General features: G+C 33.5%; 1 protein-coding gene across 9 annotated transcripts in view; it reads left to right on the top strand.

Annotated features, from left to right (window-relative positions):
- Positions 1-19871, top strand: part of sls (sallimus) — a 397202-nt gene that overhangs the window by 293291 nt on the left and 84040 nt on the right. For 7 of the 9 annotated variants that reach the window (XM_075372741.1, XM_075372740.1, XM_075372745.1 and 4 more), the window contains 3 exons: positions 5193-11564; positions 15897-15944; positions 19651-19767. In XM_075372741.1, the coding sequence (XP_075228856.1) occupies positions 5193-11564; positions 15897-15944; positions 19651-19767 (6537 nt within the window). Of the gene's footprint in view, positions 1-5192; positions 11565-15896; positions 15945-19650; positions 19768-19871 lie in introns of those variants that run through there. The other 2 variants (XM_075372748.1, XM_075372749.1) reach the window with 2 other exon arrangements.

Genomic DNA, 19871 nt, shown 5'->3' with positions numbered 1-19871 from the left:
AAAGAAAGATGAGAAACCAAAAGATGAAACTAAGATAACCAAGAAAAAGACCATAAAGAAAAAGAAATCTGTTGAAAAAACAGATGAAGTTAAACTTCCCGTTGATGAATCACTGCCTGATAAAACAGGTTTAGAAGAAACTGTTTCACCATTACTTGAAAAGCCTGTCGAAGTGATTCCTTTGGTAGATGACGTTCCGTCAAAAACAGCAGATGAAAAAATGAAAGATGAACTTTTAAAGGAAGATAAACCAACAGATAAGAAACCAGAAGATGAAACTAAAGTAACCAAGAAAAAGACCATAAAGAAAAAGAAATCGGCTGAGAAAACTGAAGAAGCTAAACTTCCTGTTGATGAATCACTGCCAGATAAGCCAGGTTTAGAAGAAGCTATTACACCATTACTTGAAATGCCTGTTGAAGTGATTCCTGTAGTAGATGATGTTCCATCAGAAACACCAGATGAAACAACAGTTGATGGACTTCTAAAAGAAGATAAACCAACAGATAAGAAACCAGAAGATGTAACTGAGATAACCAAGAAAAAGACCATAAAGAAAAAGAAATCTGTTGAGAAAACTGATGAAGCTAAACTTCCTGTTGATGAATCACTGGCAGATAAGCCAGGTTTAGAAGAAACTATTTCACCATTACTTGAAAAGCCTCCCGATGAGATTCCTCTGGTAGATGATGCTCCTTCAGAAACAGCAGATGAAAAAACGAAAGATGAACTTTTAAAGGAAGATAAACCAACAGATAAGAAACCAGAAGATGAAACTAAAGTAACCAAGAAAAAGACCATAAAGAAAAAGAAATCTGTTGAGAAAACTGATGAAGCTAAACTTCCTGTTGATGAATCACTGGCAGATAAGCCAGGTTTAGAAGAAACTATTACACCATTACTTGAAAAGCCTGATGACCTGATTCCTTTGGTAGATGATGTTCTGTCAAAAACACCAGCAGAAACTACGGCTGTTGAACTTCTAAAGAAAGATGAGAAACCAAAAGATGAAACTAAGATAACCAAGAAAAAGACCATAAAGAAAAAGAAATCTGTTGAAAAAACAGATGAAGTTAAACTTCCCGTTGATGAATCACTGCCTGATAAAACAGGTTTAGAAGAAACTGTTTCACCATTACTTGAAAAGCCTGTCGAAGTGATTCCTTTGGTAGATGACGTTCCGTCAAAAACAGCAGATGAAAAAATGAAAGATGAACTTTTAAAGGAAGATAAACCAACAGATAAGAAACCAGAAGATGAAACTAAAGTAACCAAGAAAAAGACCATAAAGAAAAAGAAATCGGCTGAGAAAACTGAAGAAGCTAAACTTCCTGTTGATGAATCACTGCCAGATAAGCCAGGTTTAGAAGAAGCTATTACACCATTACTTGAAATGCCTGTTGAAGTGATTCCTGTAGTAGATGATGTTCCATCAGAAACACCAGATGAAACAACAGTTGATGGACTTCTAAAAGAAGATAAACCAACAGATAAGAAACCAGAAGATGTAACTGAGATAACCAAGAAAAAGACCATAAAGAAAAAGAAATCTGTTGAGAAAACTGATGAAGCTAAACTTCCTGTTGATGAATCACTGGCAGATAAGCCAGGTTTAGAAGAAACTATTTCACCATTACTTGAAAAGCCTCCCGATGAGATTCCTCTGGTAGATGATGCTCCTTCAGAAACAGCAGATGAAAAAACGAAAGATGAACTTTTAAAGGAAGATAAACCAACAGATAAGAAACCAGAAGAGGAAACTAAAGTAACCAAGAAAAAGACCATAAAGAAAAAGAAATCGGTTGAGAAAACTGAAGAAGCTAAACTTCCTGTTGATGAATCACTGCCAGATAAGCCAGGTTTTGAAGAAACTATTACACCATTACTTGAAAAGCCTGACGACCTGATTCCTTTGGTAGATGATGTTCCGTCAAAAACACCAGCAGAAACTACGGCTGTTGAACTTCTAAAGGAAGATGAGAAACCAGAAGATGAAACTAAGATAACCAAGAAAAAGACCATAAAGAAAAAGAAATCTGTTGAAAGATCAGATGAAGTTAAACTTCCCGTTGATGAATCACTGCCTGATAAAACAGGTTTAGAAGAAACCGTTTCACCATTACTTGAAAAGCCTGTCGAAGTGATTCCTTTGGTAGATGACGTTCCGTCAAAAACAGCAGATGAAAAAATGAAAGATGAACTTTTAAAGGAAGATAAACCAACAGATAAGAAACCAGAAGATGAAACTAATGTAACCAAGAAAAAGACCATAAAGAAAAAGAAATCGGCTGAGAAAACTGAAGAAGCTAAACTTCCTGTTGATGAATCACTGCCAGATAAGCCAGGTTTAGAAGAAGCTATTACACCATTACTTGAAAAGCCTGTTGAAGTGATTCCTGTAGTAGATGATGTTCCATCAGAAACACCAGATGAAACAACAGTTGATGGACTTCTAAAAGAAGATAAACCAACAGATAAGAAACCAGAAGATGTAACTGAGATAACCAAGAAAAAGACCATAAAGAAAAAGAAATCTGTTGAGAAAACTGATGAAGCTAAACTTCCTGTTGATGAATCACTGGCAGACAAGCCAGGTTTAGAAGAAACTATTACACCATTACTTGAAAAGCCTGTTGAAGTGATTCCTGTAGTAGATTGTGTTCCATCAGAAACACCAGATGAAACAACAGATGATGGACTTCAAAAAGAAGGTAAACCAACAGATAAGAAACCAGAAGATGAAACTAAAGTTACCAAGAAAAAGACCATAAAGAAAAAGAAATCTGTTGAGAAAACTGAAGACACTAAACTTCCTGTTGATGAATCACTGCCAGATAAACCAGGTTTAGAAGAAACTATTTCACCATTACTTGAAAAGCCTCCCGATGAGATTCCTCTGGTAGATGATGCTCCTTCAGAAACAGCAGATGAAAAAACGAAAGATGAACTTTTAAAGGAAGATAAACTAACAGATATGAAACCAGAAGATGAAACTAAAGTAACCAAGAAAAAGACCATAAAGAAAAAGAAATCTGTTGAGAAAACTGAAGACGCTAAACTTCCTGTTGATGAATCACTGCTAGATAAACCAGGTTTAGAAGAAACTATTTCACCATTACTTGAAATGCCTGCCGAAGTGATTGTGGTTGATGATATTCCATCTAAAACTCCAGATGATAAAACGTTTGATGAACCTTTAAAGAAAGATAAACCAACAGAAAAGAAACCAGAAGATTTAACTAAAGTAACCAAGGAAAAGACCATGAAGAAAAAGAAATCTCTTGAAGAAACAGATGAAGTTAAACTTCCTGTCGACCAATCACTGCCGGATAAACAAGGTTTAGAAAAAACTATTCCACCATTACTTGAAAAGCCTGCTGAAATGACTCCTGTTGTTGATGATGGTCCATCAAAACCAGCAGATGAAAATTCCAGTGATGTTCATCTTCCTGTTGTGGAGTCTGTGTGTGATAGGTCTGGGTCAGATGAATTTCCCTCACCATTAATTGTTAAGTACGGTGAAATAATTCCTTCTAAGCCTAAGAGACGTATTAGAACTCTTGTAAAACCAGTTGATATTGACACAGCTAAGTTACCTGAGATGGAAATTAGGAAACATGATGAACTGCAGGTGGGAGATGATCTAACTTCTACTGAAGAAGGTTCTTTATTGTCTGACATATTGAAGAAAATTAAAAATCCTGATATACCTGAACGAAATACTTTTAATATTGATTTTGATCATCGTAGTGATGATGCTATCGATAACAATAATGCTGGAGCATTACAATCATTATCTGAAGATAATAATTCTCCAGAAGCCTTAAGTAAATCTGTTCTTCCTGATAATGATTATGATGTAGTTGATACTACTAAATTTAACCCTCAGGATAGTGTTTTTGAAGATTCTTTCACTCAAAAACCAGTTACTTCTGATGAGCCACTGGCAGAACAAATGTTAGGATCAACAGAAACTAAACAGATTACTGTAGATGTTAATGACATCCTTCACAATAGTCCTGAAATTAAGGATACTGATGAGGCTGCTGTAATTTTTAAGGATTCCAATGATATAAATAACCAAACTTTACGTGATAAACCAGAAGACTTTATTTCCTCTGATTTCATTCAACCTTCAAACTTGCTTTCAAGCAATAAATTACCAAGGCATGATTCACCTGATAAAATACCTGAAGAATATTTACATAATGTTGATAGTCCTTCTGATCTGTCTGAAATTAAACCAGAACAGTCAGATACAGAAATAATTTTTATTTCCAAACCTGATTTGAAGAAAAAGATTGAAACTCTAGTTAAGCTTCCAGAACAAGATACTAGTGAACTTCCAGAAATGGAGCATAGAGATTCCACTGTTGAAAATTTGATCTCATTGAAAACAAAACCACTGAAAAAGGAAAAGTCTGTGGCACAGTCAGAAGAAATAAAGTTTACAGAAGACTTTCCTGATGAAAAAGGTGAACAACATAAACCTCATTTTACTGAAGAACAACCATCTAGTGATAAAATGATAACATTTAAAAAGAAGAGCCAAGCAGAAGAATCAGAACACCCAAAAGAAATTAATATTCCCCTACATCCTATCAATGAAGAACAGCCATCAGTTTCCAAGTTGGAAGTGGATGAAATACTTTCTGTTGACCATCCAGAAGAGATAACTTTAACTAAAGATGTTAAAACTCAACCTTCTGAAGAAACTCTCTTTGTCCTTAACATAAAACCTGATGATTCTTCAAAAGTCCATCATCCTTCTGAAAACAAAAAGAAAACTGATCAATCAGAATCAAGTTTATTCTCTCCTGATGATAATAAGCTCTTAAGATCAAAAACTACAATATTCCCAGAAAGTGATACAGGTATAGATTCTTCTCGTGCACAGGAAAGTAATACCATTGAGGTAGGTGATAATGTTACTAAAGATGTAGTTGGTAATATAGAACACACACAACAGGAAAAATTCACTTCAAGCAAAATATTGTTACCTACAGACACAACACATTCACCAAAAACAGATTCAGACATATTGAAAGACATAATAGATACACTTTCAGGTCGCAGTACAATTCCATCACCACAAGAAGTATATGTAGAAAAACCACAGTTACTTGAAATAACACCCAGTACTCTAAGTAATACTGATAACATATCTAAACATTTATCTGATTTTCTTACAGGTGCACCAGAAGAAATTCCTTCTGAGGAATTAATTGTTACTCCTGAAAAATTTGATTCTCAGAAAACCGAGAATGAAAAGAATGAAAAAGTAAAAAAGAAAGCAATTAAAAAGCAGAAACCTGAAAAAGAAGATGTGCCAGACTCTGATGAAATTAATCAATTCAAAAAATTGGATGAAGAGGCCAAAGACATTATTTCAGAAGTTAAATTTATTAAACCTTTAGAAATTACTAAAGCAGGAAAGAAATTAAAATTAGAAAAAATAGAAAGAAAAGAAATTAAACCTACAAAAGTAAAAATTGAAGAGAAGAAGGAAGAAACTCCACTTTTTGCTCAAATAAAATTAAGAAAAGCATCTATTGCACCTAGAAGAGAATCACAGCCTACATTAATTCCAAAAGTGTTACTTAAAAGTTTAATAAAGAGAATAGATTTTCCACCTGAAGAAAAACACCTCATAATAACAGAGATAAATGCTGTAGCAGACAGTGGAATTCTGTCCAGAAATTATGAAGAAGCATTAAAAGTCCATAAGAAAAAAATAGTTAAAATAAAGTTGCCAAAAACTGAAAAAGCTCAGCTTGAAAAATACACACCTTTCCAAGATGACAAACAAGAATCAAGTGAAACTCCACAAGAGGCTGAAAGACACTCTTCTATGTTACCTACAGATGATAATCCTGAAGTACAGCCCAAACATATAACTATGGGAAAAGGAGAAATTCCTAAGGTAAAAGAAGATTCAGAAAAGGTTGCTTTGAAGAAAATTAAACCAGAAGTTTTGCAATTTGAAGAAAAAATTCCTGAAAATGTACAAAAATTAGAGTCATTACCACAGATTACAAGGCCAGAAGGTGAAGAACAACCAGTTAACTTAGAACCACTAAAAGACTTCGGTACTGGAATACCTTGTGACATCACAGATGAAAAACCAGACATAGTTACACCTGAAACAGTAGATGAGCAGCCAGTTAAAAAGGAACATAAACCCAAGAAAAAACCCGAAAAACAAAAATTGCCTTCTGATGAGAAAGAGCTAGTGCTGGGAAAGCCAAAAGAAAGGGAACCAGATACCACAGAGGACATATCACTAAAAAAGAAACAAGGTGAGTTGCCAGAAGAACCTAAACAAAGTATTGTTTTGAAGCCATTCCAAAAGGAGAAGCCTGAAGATGAGAAATCTCCTCCTGATATTTCAATTGGTAAGCCGAAACCTGATGATGTGATTCGAAATGAAGAGGAACTGGAGAAACCAGACTATAATATTGACCTAAAACCTAAGAAAAAGGTTACAAAGAAACCAAAGAAAACTGCTCCAGAAAAAGTTGAGAATGTTGAAGAAGAACAACCTGTTTCTGGCAGTGCTGATATAACCACAGCTGATCATTCAGTTCCAAAAGATGATAAATTATTAATTACACCAGAAATAAAGGAAATACATGAAACAAAACCTGTAAAACCATTGAAAGTTAAAGACGAACCTATGAGTCCTGAAGTTTCTCAAGTTAAATTGCGTAAACCCTCTATCATTTCAAGAAAAGAAGAACAACCAAAAGAAAAGAAGATTCTTCTAAAAAGTTTAATTAAAAGGATTCAATATCCTCCAGAAGAAATTAAACCAAAAATTACACTGTTACCGAAAGTAATTGTTGATAATGGTTTGCTATCTAGAAATTACAAAGAAGCCATAAAACAAGTAAAGCCAAAATCCAAAAAGGTTAAGCTACCAGACCAAGAAGATGTAGAATTGGAAAAATACTCTCCAAATGAATTTGAGCCGAGAAGAAAAGATAGCAGTGTTCCTGAAGATGTTTATAAGCATCCTGACCACAAAGAAGAAGTTGATTCTCCAGGTCAGCAACCTGATATTATATTAGGTAAAGGTATTATACCATCTGAAGGTGTACAGAATGAAGATATAGTATTAAAACCGTTTCCTAAAGATGACATAAAGGATGACATCAACTCTGAAATTAAAAAACCAAAAGAAACAGAAAATGCAGAAACCAAAAAAGAAAGACCAGAAAATGATGTAGAACTATTGCCTTTCAGTTTACCTCCTATTGGTGATAACGACAGAGATCTACTAAGTCCAGAAAAACTTGATATTATTCCAAAAGATAAAGAAAAGAAGAAAAAGCCAAAGCAGAAACCAGAACCAGAGCACACACCTGAAGACAATAAAATAACAGTCAAGAAAGATCAGATAAAAGAGAAAGACGTAATTCCAACAGAAGAGAAAGAGATCCCATTAGGCAAAAGAGCTAAACCAAAGGAAGAAAGTTTCTCTGAAGACATAAAGCTAAAGAAAAAACCAGACAGTGATCAACCAGAAAGAGTAGAGACAATGAAACCCAAGAAAGAAATTACAGATTTAAATGTTGAAAAAGATAAGGAACCAGTTTCTGAGAAGGATTCAAAAGATGTCACTATTACAAAAGAAAAGAAACCAGAGGCAGAAACTGCAGAAGAAGTAACCCCTAAAAAAAAGAAACCAAAGAAACCTATTTCTGAAGAGGTTTCAGAAGAAGTCACTATTACAAAAGAAGTTCCAAAAGAAGCGAAACCAGAGGAAGTGACTGCAGAAGAAATAGTCCTCAAGAAAAAGAAACCCAAGAAACCTGTTTCTGAGGAGGTTTCAGAAGAAGTCACTGTTACAAAAGAAGTTCCAAAAGAAGAGAAACCAGAGGAAGTGACTGCAGAAGAAGTAATCCTCAAGAAAAAGAAACCTAAGAAACCTGTTTCTGAAGAGGTTTCAGAAGTCACTATTACTAAAGAAATTCCAAAAGAAGAGAAACCAGAGGAAGTGACTGCAGAAGAAATAGTCCTCAAGAAAAAGAAACCCAAGAAACCTGTTTCTGAGGAGGTTTCAGAAGAAGTCACTGTTACAAAAGAAGAGAAACCAGAGGAAGTGACTGCTGAAGAAGTAGTCCTCAAGAAAAAGAAACCTAAGAAACCTGTTTCTGAAGAGGTTTCAGAAGAAGTCACTATTACTAAAGAAATTCCAAAAGAAGCGAAACCAGAGGAAGTGACTGCAGAAGAAGTAGTCCTCAAGAAAAAGAAACCCAAGAAACCTGTTTCTGAGGAGGTTTCAGAAGAAGTCACTATTACAAAAGAAGTTCCAAAAGAAGAGAAACCAGAGGAAGTGACTGCTGAAGAAGTAGTCCTCAAGAAAAAGAAACCCAAGAAACCTGTTTCTGAGGAGGTTTCAGAAGAAGTCACTGTTACAAAAGAAGAGAAACCAGAGGAAGTGACTGCTGAAGAAGTAGTCCTCAAGAAAAAGAAACCTAAGAAACCTGTTTCTGAAGAGGTTTCAGAAGAAGTCACTATTACTAAAGAAATTCCAAAAGAAGCGAAACCAGAGGAAGTGACTGCAGAAGAAGTAGTCCTCAAGAAAAAGAAACCCAAGAAACCTGTTTCTGAGGAGGTTTCAGAAGAAGTCACTATTACAAAAGAAGTTCCAAAAGAAGAGAAACCAGAGGAAGTGACTGCTGAAGAAGTAGTCCTCAAGAAAAAGAAACCCAAGAAACCTGTTTCTGAGGAGGTTTCAGAAGAAGTCACTATTACAAAAGAGGTTCCAAAAGAAGAGAAACCAGAGGAAGTGACTGCAGAAGAGGTAATCCTCAAGAAAAAGAAACCTAAAAAACCTGTTTCTGAGGAGGTTTCAGAAGAAGTCACTATTACAAAAGAGGTTCCAAAAGAAGAGAAACCAGAAGAAGTGACTGCAGAAGAAGTAGTCCTCAAGAAAAAGAAACCCAAGAAACCTGTTTCTGTGGAGGTTTCAGAAGAAGTCACTATTACAAAAGAAGTTCCAAAAGAAGAGAAACCAGAGGAAGTGACTGCAGAAGAAGTAGCCCTCAAGAAAAAGAAACCTAGGAAACCTGTTTCTGAAGAGGTTTCAGAAGAAGTCACTATTACAAAAGAGGTTCCAAAACAAGAGAAACCAGAGGAAGTGACTGCAGAAGAGGTAATCCTCAAGAAAAAGAAACCTAAGAAACCTGTGTCTGAAGAGCTTTCAGAAGAAGTCACTATTACACATGAAGTTCCAAAAGAGAAACCAGAGGAAGTGACTGCAGAAGAAGTAATCCTCAAGAAAAAGAAACCTACGAAACCTGTTTCGGAAGTGGTTTCAGAAGAAGTCACTATTACAAAAGAAGTTCCAAAAGAAGAGAAACCAGAGGAAGTGACTGCAGAAGAGGTAATCCTCAAGAAAAAGAAACCTACGAAACCTGTTTCTGAAGAGGTTTCAGAAGAAGTCACTATTACAAAAGTAGTTCCAAAAGAAGAGAAACCAGAAGAAGTTACTGCAGAAGAAGTAATCCTCAAGAAAAAGAAACCTAAGAAACCTGTTTCTGAAGAGGTTTCAGAAGAAATCACTATTACAAAAGAAGTTCCAAAAGAAGAGAAACCAGAGGAAGTGACTGCAGAAGAGGTAATCCTCAAGAAAAAGAAACCTACGAAACCTGTTTCTGAAGAGGTTTCAGAACAAGTCACTATTACAAAAGTAGTTCCAAAAGAAGAGAAACCAGAAGAAGTTACTGCAGAAGAAGTAATCCTCAAGAAAAAGAAACCTAAGAAACCTGTTTCTGAAGAGGTTTCAGAAGAAATCACTATTACAAAAGAAGTTCCAAAAGAAGAGAAACCAGAGGAAGTGACTGCAGAAGAAGTAATCCTCAAGAAAAAGAAACCCAAGAAACCTGTTTCTGAGGAGGTTTCAGAAGAAGTCACTATTACAAAAGAAGTTCCAAAAGAAGAGAAACCAGAGGAAGTGACTGCAGAAGAGGTAATCCTCAAGAAAAAGAAACCTAGGAAACCTGTTTCTGAAGAGGTTTCAGAAGAAGTCACTATTACAAAAGTGGTTCCAAAAGAAGAGAAACCAGAAGAAGTTACTGCAGAAGACGTAATCCTCAAGAAAAAGAAACCTAAGAAACCTGTTTCTGAAGAGGTTTCAGAAGAAATCACTATTACAAAAGAAGTTCCAAAAGAAGAGAAACCAGAGGAAGTGACTGCAGAAGAAGTAATCCTCAAGAAAAAGAAACCCAAGAAACCTGTTTCTGAGGATGTTTCAGAAGAAGTCACTATTACAAAAGAAGTTCCAAAAGAAGAGAAACCAGAGGAAGTGACTGCAGAAGAGGTAATCCTCAAGAAAAAGAAACCTAAGATACCTGTTTCTGAAGAAGAAGGTGATGATGTAATTATTAAAAAGGTTTTTCCAGTAACCAAGGAAGCTGATGAAGTGGATAGTGTTACTTTTGTTCCTCGTAAAAGCAAACAGAAAGAAGAAGTTGAACAAGAATTTAATATACAAATGAAGGATTATGAGGAAGAAGAAGTTACATTATCTGGTAAAGTTCGTTTACCAAGAAAACCTAAACCTGTAATTACTGAAGAAGCTGGTGATGAAATTACAATCACTAGGGAGGCACCTGTGGAAGAGGAAGAAGTGAATGATGGTATTAAAGAAGAGGCTATTATAAAGAAAAAGAAACCAATTCCAGAAGAGAATGATGAAGTCATTGTTAAGAAAGAAGTGCCTAAGGATGATGATGTGGTGGTTGCAGTTAAAGTACTCAAGAAAAAGTCGAAAAAACCTATCCCTGAAGATGAAGAAGATGGAGTTAGTGTTAAAAAAATTCCTCCAAAAGTTGAAAAAACGAATGAATTAGCTGGGGATGATATTATTGTTAAGAAAAAGAAATCAGAACAGTTTTTTGCAGATGATGATACTGATGAAGTTACAATCAAGAAAGTGGTTCCTGAAGATGAATCAACTGATGAAGTTGTTAGAAAAATAAAACCAAAGATGTCAGTAGCTGAAGATGTGGTTGAAGAATTCACCATCAAGAAAGATACTCCAAAAGTAGAAGAAGCTGATGAAGTGACAATAAAGAAAAAGAAGCCAAAGAAGTTAGTAACTGAGGAAGGTGCTGATGAAATCACAGTTAAGAAAATTGTTCCTACTACAAAAGAAGAAGAGGAAGAAGTGCAAAGTATAACATTTGTACCACGCAAGACTAAAAAGAAAGAAGAAATTGAACAAGAATTCAAAATTCAGATGAAAGACTATGAAGAAGAAGAGGTTTCTTTATCTAGTAAAGTTCGTTTACCCAGAAAGTCTAAGTCTTATGTTCATTCTGAAGATGCAAGTGCTGAAATAACTATTGAGAAAGAAGTAGAAGGTCCTGAAGATGTACACTTTCCATTTAGAAGGAAATCTTCAGTTACACAATACAGTGTGGAAGATATTGAACAGTCATTCCAAGTTGGACTTAAACAGCCTCGGAAACAGAGTGTTGTTTATGAAGAGGAATCTTTGGAACTAAAGGTTAAACGAAGACCTTCAAAGCCTGTTGTTCCTACTTTCCATCAAGGTATATTTTAGAAAAAATTATTTTTCAAATGGTGAAATTTATCGAGCGCTTCTGTAACAATTAAGCTCTTACAAGCTTTTAATGAATATATAACATACTGCTACGCTTTTTATAGTTTGCATAATGTTTTTCTTCAAATCATAGCAAAATGTGTTTATAGTATATAGATTTATGCTTAGTGTAGAGGTTGGTCCAATGCTGTATCAAAAAGAGTCAGCTTTAACAAAATAACCTAGATTAACTCCCAATTTACCTTACAGATATGACTATGTTGTATGTGGTACTATTCCAGCTCATTGTAATTAAATATATTCTGCTGGGCAACAAGGATGCACCCAAATAAATCATTGTATTTTGTACATTGTAGTTGTTATGTTAAACATATCATAGAAACATATCACAGATTGTTTCAGTATTTGTATATACATACACTATTATCTGTGTTTACATATTATATTCCTTATATGATATTGTTCATAATTTTTATCTTGGTTTTTAATTTTTTTTATTGTGGATCCCTTTATAATGCTTAGTTTTTTTTTATGTTGCTGCTTATTAATTTTTTATCTTACATTTTTTTATGGTTATAAAACTAAATTATTGTTTGCTATTGAGACCAGTTTAATTGTATATCAATAAACTGAAATAAACAAAACATATAAATAGAATTTTTGTCCATTCTCTCATTTTAAAAAAAAATTCTTTATATCTGCAATAACTTTTATAGACTTCATGAAACATAACATGAATATATTTGCCCAATAAAATAACTCATTTTTTTAAATAAAAATGTGCAACCAAAACTTTTCATTGAGGCACACCTGAATGGATTAAGATTGTTGTATCTATAAATTGTTTCGTTAACATTTTTCTTAAGGTTAATTGTTTTCATACATCAGATGTTAAGTTTGATATTATGTTTTATATTATCCAGCATGTCAGAAGATTAGTCTGGCAAAATATTAGTTATTCCAAGTTAAATACATATAAAAGATTAGTTTGAAAGCTTTTTTTTGTAATATGCTACTTATCATTGACATTACTTAATGCTTGTTCATTTTTTATAACTGTAATCTGTGTTTTATTTTATACATTAAACAAATATTTTTTTTTAATTTAGTTATCAATTTATTTTATTCCCATAATTTAATGCTTTTTGCTTATTTCAATCTGCTGTGATTTTATATTATTTATTTTAAAAATTATATAAGTTATGTTAATTTAATTTTACTTTTTATACTTATATTTTATATGAATTCTTAAAATATGCCATATTAATTTTTACAAAGTAGAAGACTTGTTTATTATGCTGTGTTTTTTGCTTTTGTACTTAAGTTTTTTTATCCAATATAATTTAATTGTTTCTGTTTAAAAATAATAATAAAATTAAGAAATTAATATAGTATGAGTACGTTGCTTTATTATTTATTACAAAACTATTTTGTGTTACTTGATTTAATATTTTTATTTGGATTCAGCCTTTTTTTTTTTTTGCTAAAATTAAATTATACTTTCTTAACTTAAAAATTTTATACTAAAATTAAAATCAGCCTTTTGATTTTATGAACAACATTGTTCATTTTTTTCTATGCGATTAAAATTTTTAAGTTAAGAAAAAAGTTTAGATTTATTTTCAATATTTTACTGATTGAGAATATCGAAACAAGGTTTTTCTGCAAAAAAAAGTATGTTTATGATTAAAAATATACCTTTTAATATATCCTTTTTAATTCTAATTATTTTTGGATGAAGAATAATGAAAATTCAAATAATAACAATAAAATTCAATCAGAATTTATGTTTTGTATATTGATCTGTGTTTGTGTATCATAATTTGAAATTTTGTTATATTTATCTTTATAAATTTACTTTTCTCAAAATTTGATTTTAAATAGTTTGAAAAAGTGTGGTTATTACTGCTTGTGTTTTTCAGACAATAATAAACATTCTGGTTGTTTCCCTTCAAAACATTAAAAAAAACTTCTATACAGAGTCCGGCATATAAATCTGACGATTTTGTAGTAATTTTTATGATGGTACCACTGTCAATGAGAAGGCGGGAGTGTTGTACATCGACAGGTCTATTCATGCTATTTCAGAAGCCATTATGTCGTGGTCGGGTAAACAACGAGCGTTTGTGATTGAAGCCTATTTTAAAAATAATGACTGTTATTGTAACACAGCGTTTATTTCGCAGACATTTCAATTTAAATCGACACGCATCTGTTCCTAGTAGGAATACGATATTGTTGTGGGTGAAGAATTTTAGGAACACATCGTCTGTTTTAAAAATGAAACCAACAGGACGAAAATGAACTGTGAGAACGCCTGAAAACATTAACGCTGTAAGGTTAGCTGTTACGCGGTCTCTATGACGTTCAGCAGAGAGACATGCTGCTGCGCTAGCCATTTCTGATCGAAGTGTACGACGAATTCTTCATGTCGACCTGAATTCCATCGATGTTAGTGCAGCAACTTAATGCAAATGATTGGGCGTCTCGCAAAGCAGCTTGCGAGGTCATCCTCGAAAATATCCACCAGGATGCCATTTTCATCTGTCAGGATTTGTGAATAAACAAAATTTCCGTTATTGGGCTTCGCATAATCCACGGCAAATTCTTGAAATACCACTTCACAGTCAATATGTTACAGTGTGGTGTGCAGTTTCAAAGTTCGGCATAATTGGCCCGTATTTTTTTGAGGAGTTAAATCGCAGAGTAACAGTAACATCTCATCGACACGTAAACATATTGAATGAATTTCTGTGACCGAACTGAATGACTTTCAAGGACATGAAATTTGGTTTCAAAAGGATGGTGTCACCACCCATACGGCGAGAATCACAATGGTTGTTCTGCGAGAAAACTTTCCTGGACGTTTGATTTCCCGATTTGGCGACATTTCTTGGCCAGCCCGTTCACCTGATCTGGCTGTTTGTGATTTTTTTCTGTGGGGGTATCTCAAACCCCTCACACTGTGGTGGTCTTCAGTAGTCGACCACAGTCAATTGCAGAACTCAAGGAGGCCATTCAACGAGAAATTGAAGCAGTTCCAAAAGTGATGATTGAGCGAGCAATGTCAAATTTTAAAATGAGGTTAAGTGAGTGTGTGAGGAGTAATGGAAAGCATTTGGACGACATAATATTCAAATTAAAAAAAAATCTATGTAAGTAATTCACTATAAATTGCAAAAATTGATCTTTAATTTAATATATTCAATATTTTAATAGTATGAAACACAGTTTAATTATTATCCCTCAAAAATCGTCAGGTTTATATGTCAGACCCGGTATTATTCCATTTCACATCTTTTTCCCTTTTTCTTGGTAATCGTGTAACATGATAACGCAAGAGCGTTTTCGCCCAGAAAAACCAAAAAAAGAAACCAACCACCTTAGTTACATGTCTGGTACCTTCTAACAGCTAGCAGGGTAGCCACTTCTTTACTGGAACTCAGAGGAGTGGGAAATTTTTCCATGGGACCACTCAGTGACTGCATTCTGTTTCCTTTCTGAGAATAACACAGAAAGCCAAACTAGTAGCTGAGACGGCTGTCAGGTGAAATCATCCACCCTCTCCTAAATTGTCTAATCTTTTTTTTTTTTTTACTATTTAGCCTCCGGTAACTACCGTTTAGATAATTCTTCAGAGGATGATATGTATGAGTGTAAATGAAGTGTAGTCTTATACATTCTCAGTTCGACCGTTCCTGAGATGTGTGGTTAATTGAAACCCAACCACCAAAGAACACCGGTATCCACGATCTAGTATTCAACTCCGTGTAAAAATAACTGGCTTTACTAGGACTTGAACGCTGTAACTCTCGACTTTCCAAATCAGCTTATTTGGGAAGACGCGTTAACCACTAGACCAACCCGATGGGTAAATTGTCTATATATAAATATCCAATACATTACTCAGTCAAAATAATTATAAGGTAAAAAATTATTTTGTAAGTTTTGTTGCACTTTTCTAAGTCATATATGCAAAAAAGGACATATTAGCAAAGAACATATATGCAAATAAAATAAATAGACCTGTCAATAAATTAATGTAAATTTCTTAAAATAATTTCAAAAGTAACATTACTCATATGTTAAATTAATATTTTTTGAGACTGTTTGTGTGTGAATAAGATTTATATTATTGTGTAAAGGAAGCAGTAAAAAAGCCCTTTCTTTGAACTATATTACTAATTTATTTACTGAATCATTCTGTTTTAAGAAAGTTGAGTTGTATACAAGTCTTGAGTTTACATATAAAATATATTCAGTTTAAATTATTATTAAACATATACTAATTTACCTTTTTTCTCCTCATTTTTTCTTATAGAAGAAGCAAGTTTAAGCATCACCAAGGAGGAGGAAATTATTTCTGAAAGTAAGTATGTAATTGATTTTTTTTTAATAATTTTGTTGTTGCATTTAGTGGCATTTAGATTTTGTAGTTTTTGTTGTCAGTTTTGGAAAAATGTTTATTCCATTAAATTATTTTTTATTAATTTGAAATAAATCATGCCTCACTATATTTTCCAGTATACAAAAGCTGTATGACACGCTCGGAGGAGACGAATCCTAAATAAACTGCATGAATGTGATATACACGGCAGTCCCCTTGCATTTATCAGGGATTTCCTCAGTATTTGGTCCTTTCATGTACAAGTTGAAATGACTCGAAAAATTTTATACTAGAAAACAGAATACCACAGGGAAGTATCCTGTTACCTTGTTTGTAAATAGTATAACAAACTGCGTATGAAAACCATTATGTGTTCATTGTTTGTAGATGATTTTTCAATTTACATTGCATCTAGAACTTTAGCTACTGGCAAGAGGCTGCTCCAAAACACAATAACCATTCAGAATCGTGGTGTAAAATGACTGGATTCACATTTTCTCTGGAGAAAACTGCATTTGCTTTTTACACTTGAGGGAACATGTTGATCCTCAACTGTTTTTAGATGGTGAACCAATTGAGCCATGCAGGCAGGTTAGAGTTTTAGGATTGTGGTTTGATCAACGACTGACTAACGTGGGTAACAGATTTAAAGGAGCTGAAGGTAAAATGTTTACAAATGCTAGACATTCAGAGTTCTATCTAATACTCATTGGGGAGGTGATTGAGTATATATGTTGCGCTTCTACTGAGCTCTGGTCCATTCCCGCTTAGACTATAGATACATGACTTATTCGTCCGCACAGGCTACCACTCTAAAGATGCTCGATGCAATCAATCATTCATTTATCCATCTTGCTACAGGTGCGTTTCACTCAAGCCCCTTGGTAAGTCTACTAGTGGACAGTAGAGCTTTATCTCTAGGTGCCTTTTTTTATCTCTAAATGTACAATTACCTCCAGTTCTTACTGTTACTTAATGATGTTACCCGCTGTTGGTGACCTTCTCTTGTATATTATTGCTTTAATCTTTGTCAAAATCATAAAAGGTACATGAATCCAGTTATCTTACTAGAAAACTTTTTAATGTTATAAATAGCATGAATCCTGATGCTATAGTTTATACAGACGGCCCGATACACGATAATTCTGTTGGTTGTGCTTTTGTTATTGGCAAGAGAATATACATGTTTGGCCTTCCCAGTATCGCCAGTGTTTCATCACAGAGCTGTATGCTATTAACAAGTCCTTAAATATACTTTCAACATTCCGACATGTACTTGTCGGTTTAGATTCCATGAGTGCCTTGCAGGTGATTAGTAGTGACATGTAAAATTGGAATTTTTAGACAATAAGTGCACTGATTGTGCGGCAAAAGAGGCCTGTTTCCAGCCTCCTTTCTCTAATCACGCTGTTTCGAATGACCTTGTCTGTTTTCTGAAAAGGGTAATTCGTGAAGAGTAGCAAAGTGAATGGAATGTTACCATCAACAATAAACTTTGTTTAGTTATTTATTGCCATTTGCGAATAGGACACACTAAACTTACTCATGGACACCTCATGAATCAGACTGATGCACCTGTCTGTGCTCGCTGCGACTGCCAACTAATGGTACACCACATCCTTGAGAACTGTGGCTGTTATGCGACATTGCATTGCAAGTTTAAACTAGAAACTAACATCTGAAATATCTTAGGTAACAATGTATCGATGTTATCGAATGTCTGACAATTTCTTAACCCTTGCATCTGGATTAAAAAATCTAATTAAGCATATCTTCTTTCATCGATTCATGCCATTTGGCCTATGCCAGATGATAATTTTGTTCCTTAAGTTAAATTTTAATGTTATATTTCATTGTAGTTTTATTTCGCTTTTTGCATACGTCATAGGCGTTTTCCAACTATGCTGTGTGTATGTTACTGTTGTCTAGATTTTAAGTTAATTATTAATATTTATTTATCTACTACATAAATATCGTGTCCGGTCGCTGATGACGACACTTCGTTTTGCGCCCAGGAAAAAAATCATTCTACCCCTTATGTTTCTCAGATGATAATAACAACATGATTAGTTTTTGTGTTAAAAAGAAGAAAAAAGTTGCGTTTTACTTAGTAATAAATAAAGAAAAGAATAATAATTGAGAGAGTTTCTTTCTTTAAACCACCCTTTGAATTTTTTTAAAAAGAATTTTAAGGCTACACATTGTAGAAACGGCTAATTAAGAGCATTTTTTCTTATAGAAAAATAGTATTTTTGTTGAAAAGTGGGAAATTTTGTTTGAATTATGATTACAAAATTCTTGATTAGTACATGGGAAAATCAGGGTGCATTGATGGTTTATAAAAATCTCTTTAACAGTTTGTAAAGGTTTTGTAAATGGAAATTTTTAGAAATTAAATATAGTAATAAAATTAAGTGTATTCTTTTTTGTCTACAATACTGAACTATGGTATCAACATGGCTTTAAATATTACAATCGCTGAGTTGAATTGCCATAACAAACAAATGAATTTCTGCTGGATCCCTAGCAATGTAGAAATCGTGGGTAACGAACGGGCGGATTCTACTGCTAAAGATGCATGTAGCCGACAGTCTTTCACCAGTCGAGTTATTTCTACCAATTTTATTAATTCCATTACATACTCTTCAAAGAAGGTGGCAAGGTGATTGGACTATTACAGCGGATAATAACTCCGACACATCAAAGATAAGGTGTTACCATGGGACTCTTCATGCAGAAAAATTCACTGTAACGAATTCGCCCTATGCTGATTTCGATTAGGACATACCAGAACTATTTACGGATACCTGATTTCAACAGAAAACGCGTCACTGTACATATGATGCGACTGCCGCTTTACTCTGCGTCACATCCTTGTGGCTGCTTGAGTTATGTGGCCTTATGTCACAAATTTAAATTGCCGAAGATCAATTGTCGCATCCTAGGAAATGATAAGAATGTACTAGAACAGGGTATTGTTACTTCTGAAAAGAATCAATATACTTCATAAAATTTAATACTAATCATAATATTTTATTTTATTTTGAAATTTATGTTACATATTTCATCCTAATGGTTATGTTTCTTTTATTATTTGAGTTTTAATCTTATTACTAACTTAGTTTTAACCTTATTTTACTAATATTTTAGTATTCAAAAAGGGGGCCTCATTGGTACTTTTTGATGCGGGCGATGATAACACAAAAGGGTTTTTTACCCAAAAAAAGAAAAAGTATTATTTTTTATCTTCTAGCGTTAACTTTCTGGATTTTCATACAAAAAAATGAAGTTATGAAAAAAAGAATAACTTAATATTTTATTTAGGTAATTGGTTAATTTTTACAATATAGATGACATTAAAAATAGGTAGATATATGTTACATCAATTGTAAAGAAAGAAATACTCTGGAATTTGTGCAGATGAATAAAATCTTTTTGAGGGAAACTGATCACAGCAACTTAAGATAGAAAAATATTTTATCACAAAAAGTAAAATGAAAGGAATAGAAATTTTGGATGGAATAAAAGACGTGTGATTCTTTATTTTGTTTCAAATAAAATATTTTTTACTGTTGTAATTAAATTTAGTAAAATATGAAAAGTTCTTTAGCAAAAAGTATAAGTAATTATTAAATTTTACACAATGTATCAGTGTATAATCTCATTCTGCAATTTAAATCTATTTCAGGAGAAGAACTGACCACGGATAGTCATGAAGGAGATTTATTGTATTCAATATGCTCGTATGAAGCTGAAAATGAAGATGCTCTCAGTTTAGTTGAAGGAGAGAAAGTTTATGTTGTTGGTATGTAAAAGTTTTGAAGTAGCTTTTTTCAGAACAGCCAATAGGGCTGTTATTCACTAATATTTAAGAAAAAGAAAGAGACATTTGAACAGAAAAGTAATTTT

Source organism: Lycorma delicatula, chromosome 8, assembly GCF_047948215.1.
Source record: "Lycorma delicatula isolate Av1 chromosome 8, ASM4794821v1, whole genome shotgun sequence".
NCBI classification, from domain to species: Eukaryota; Metazoa; Arthropoda; class Insecta; order Hemiptera; family Fulgoridae; genus Lycorma; species Lycorma delicatula.
This window is presented reverse-complemented; position numbering and strand designations above follow the sequence as displayed.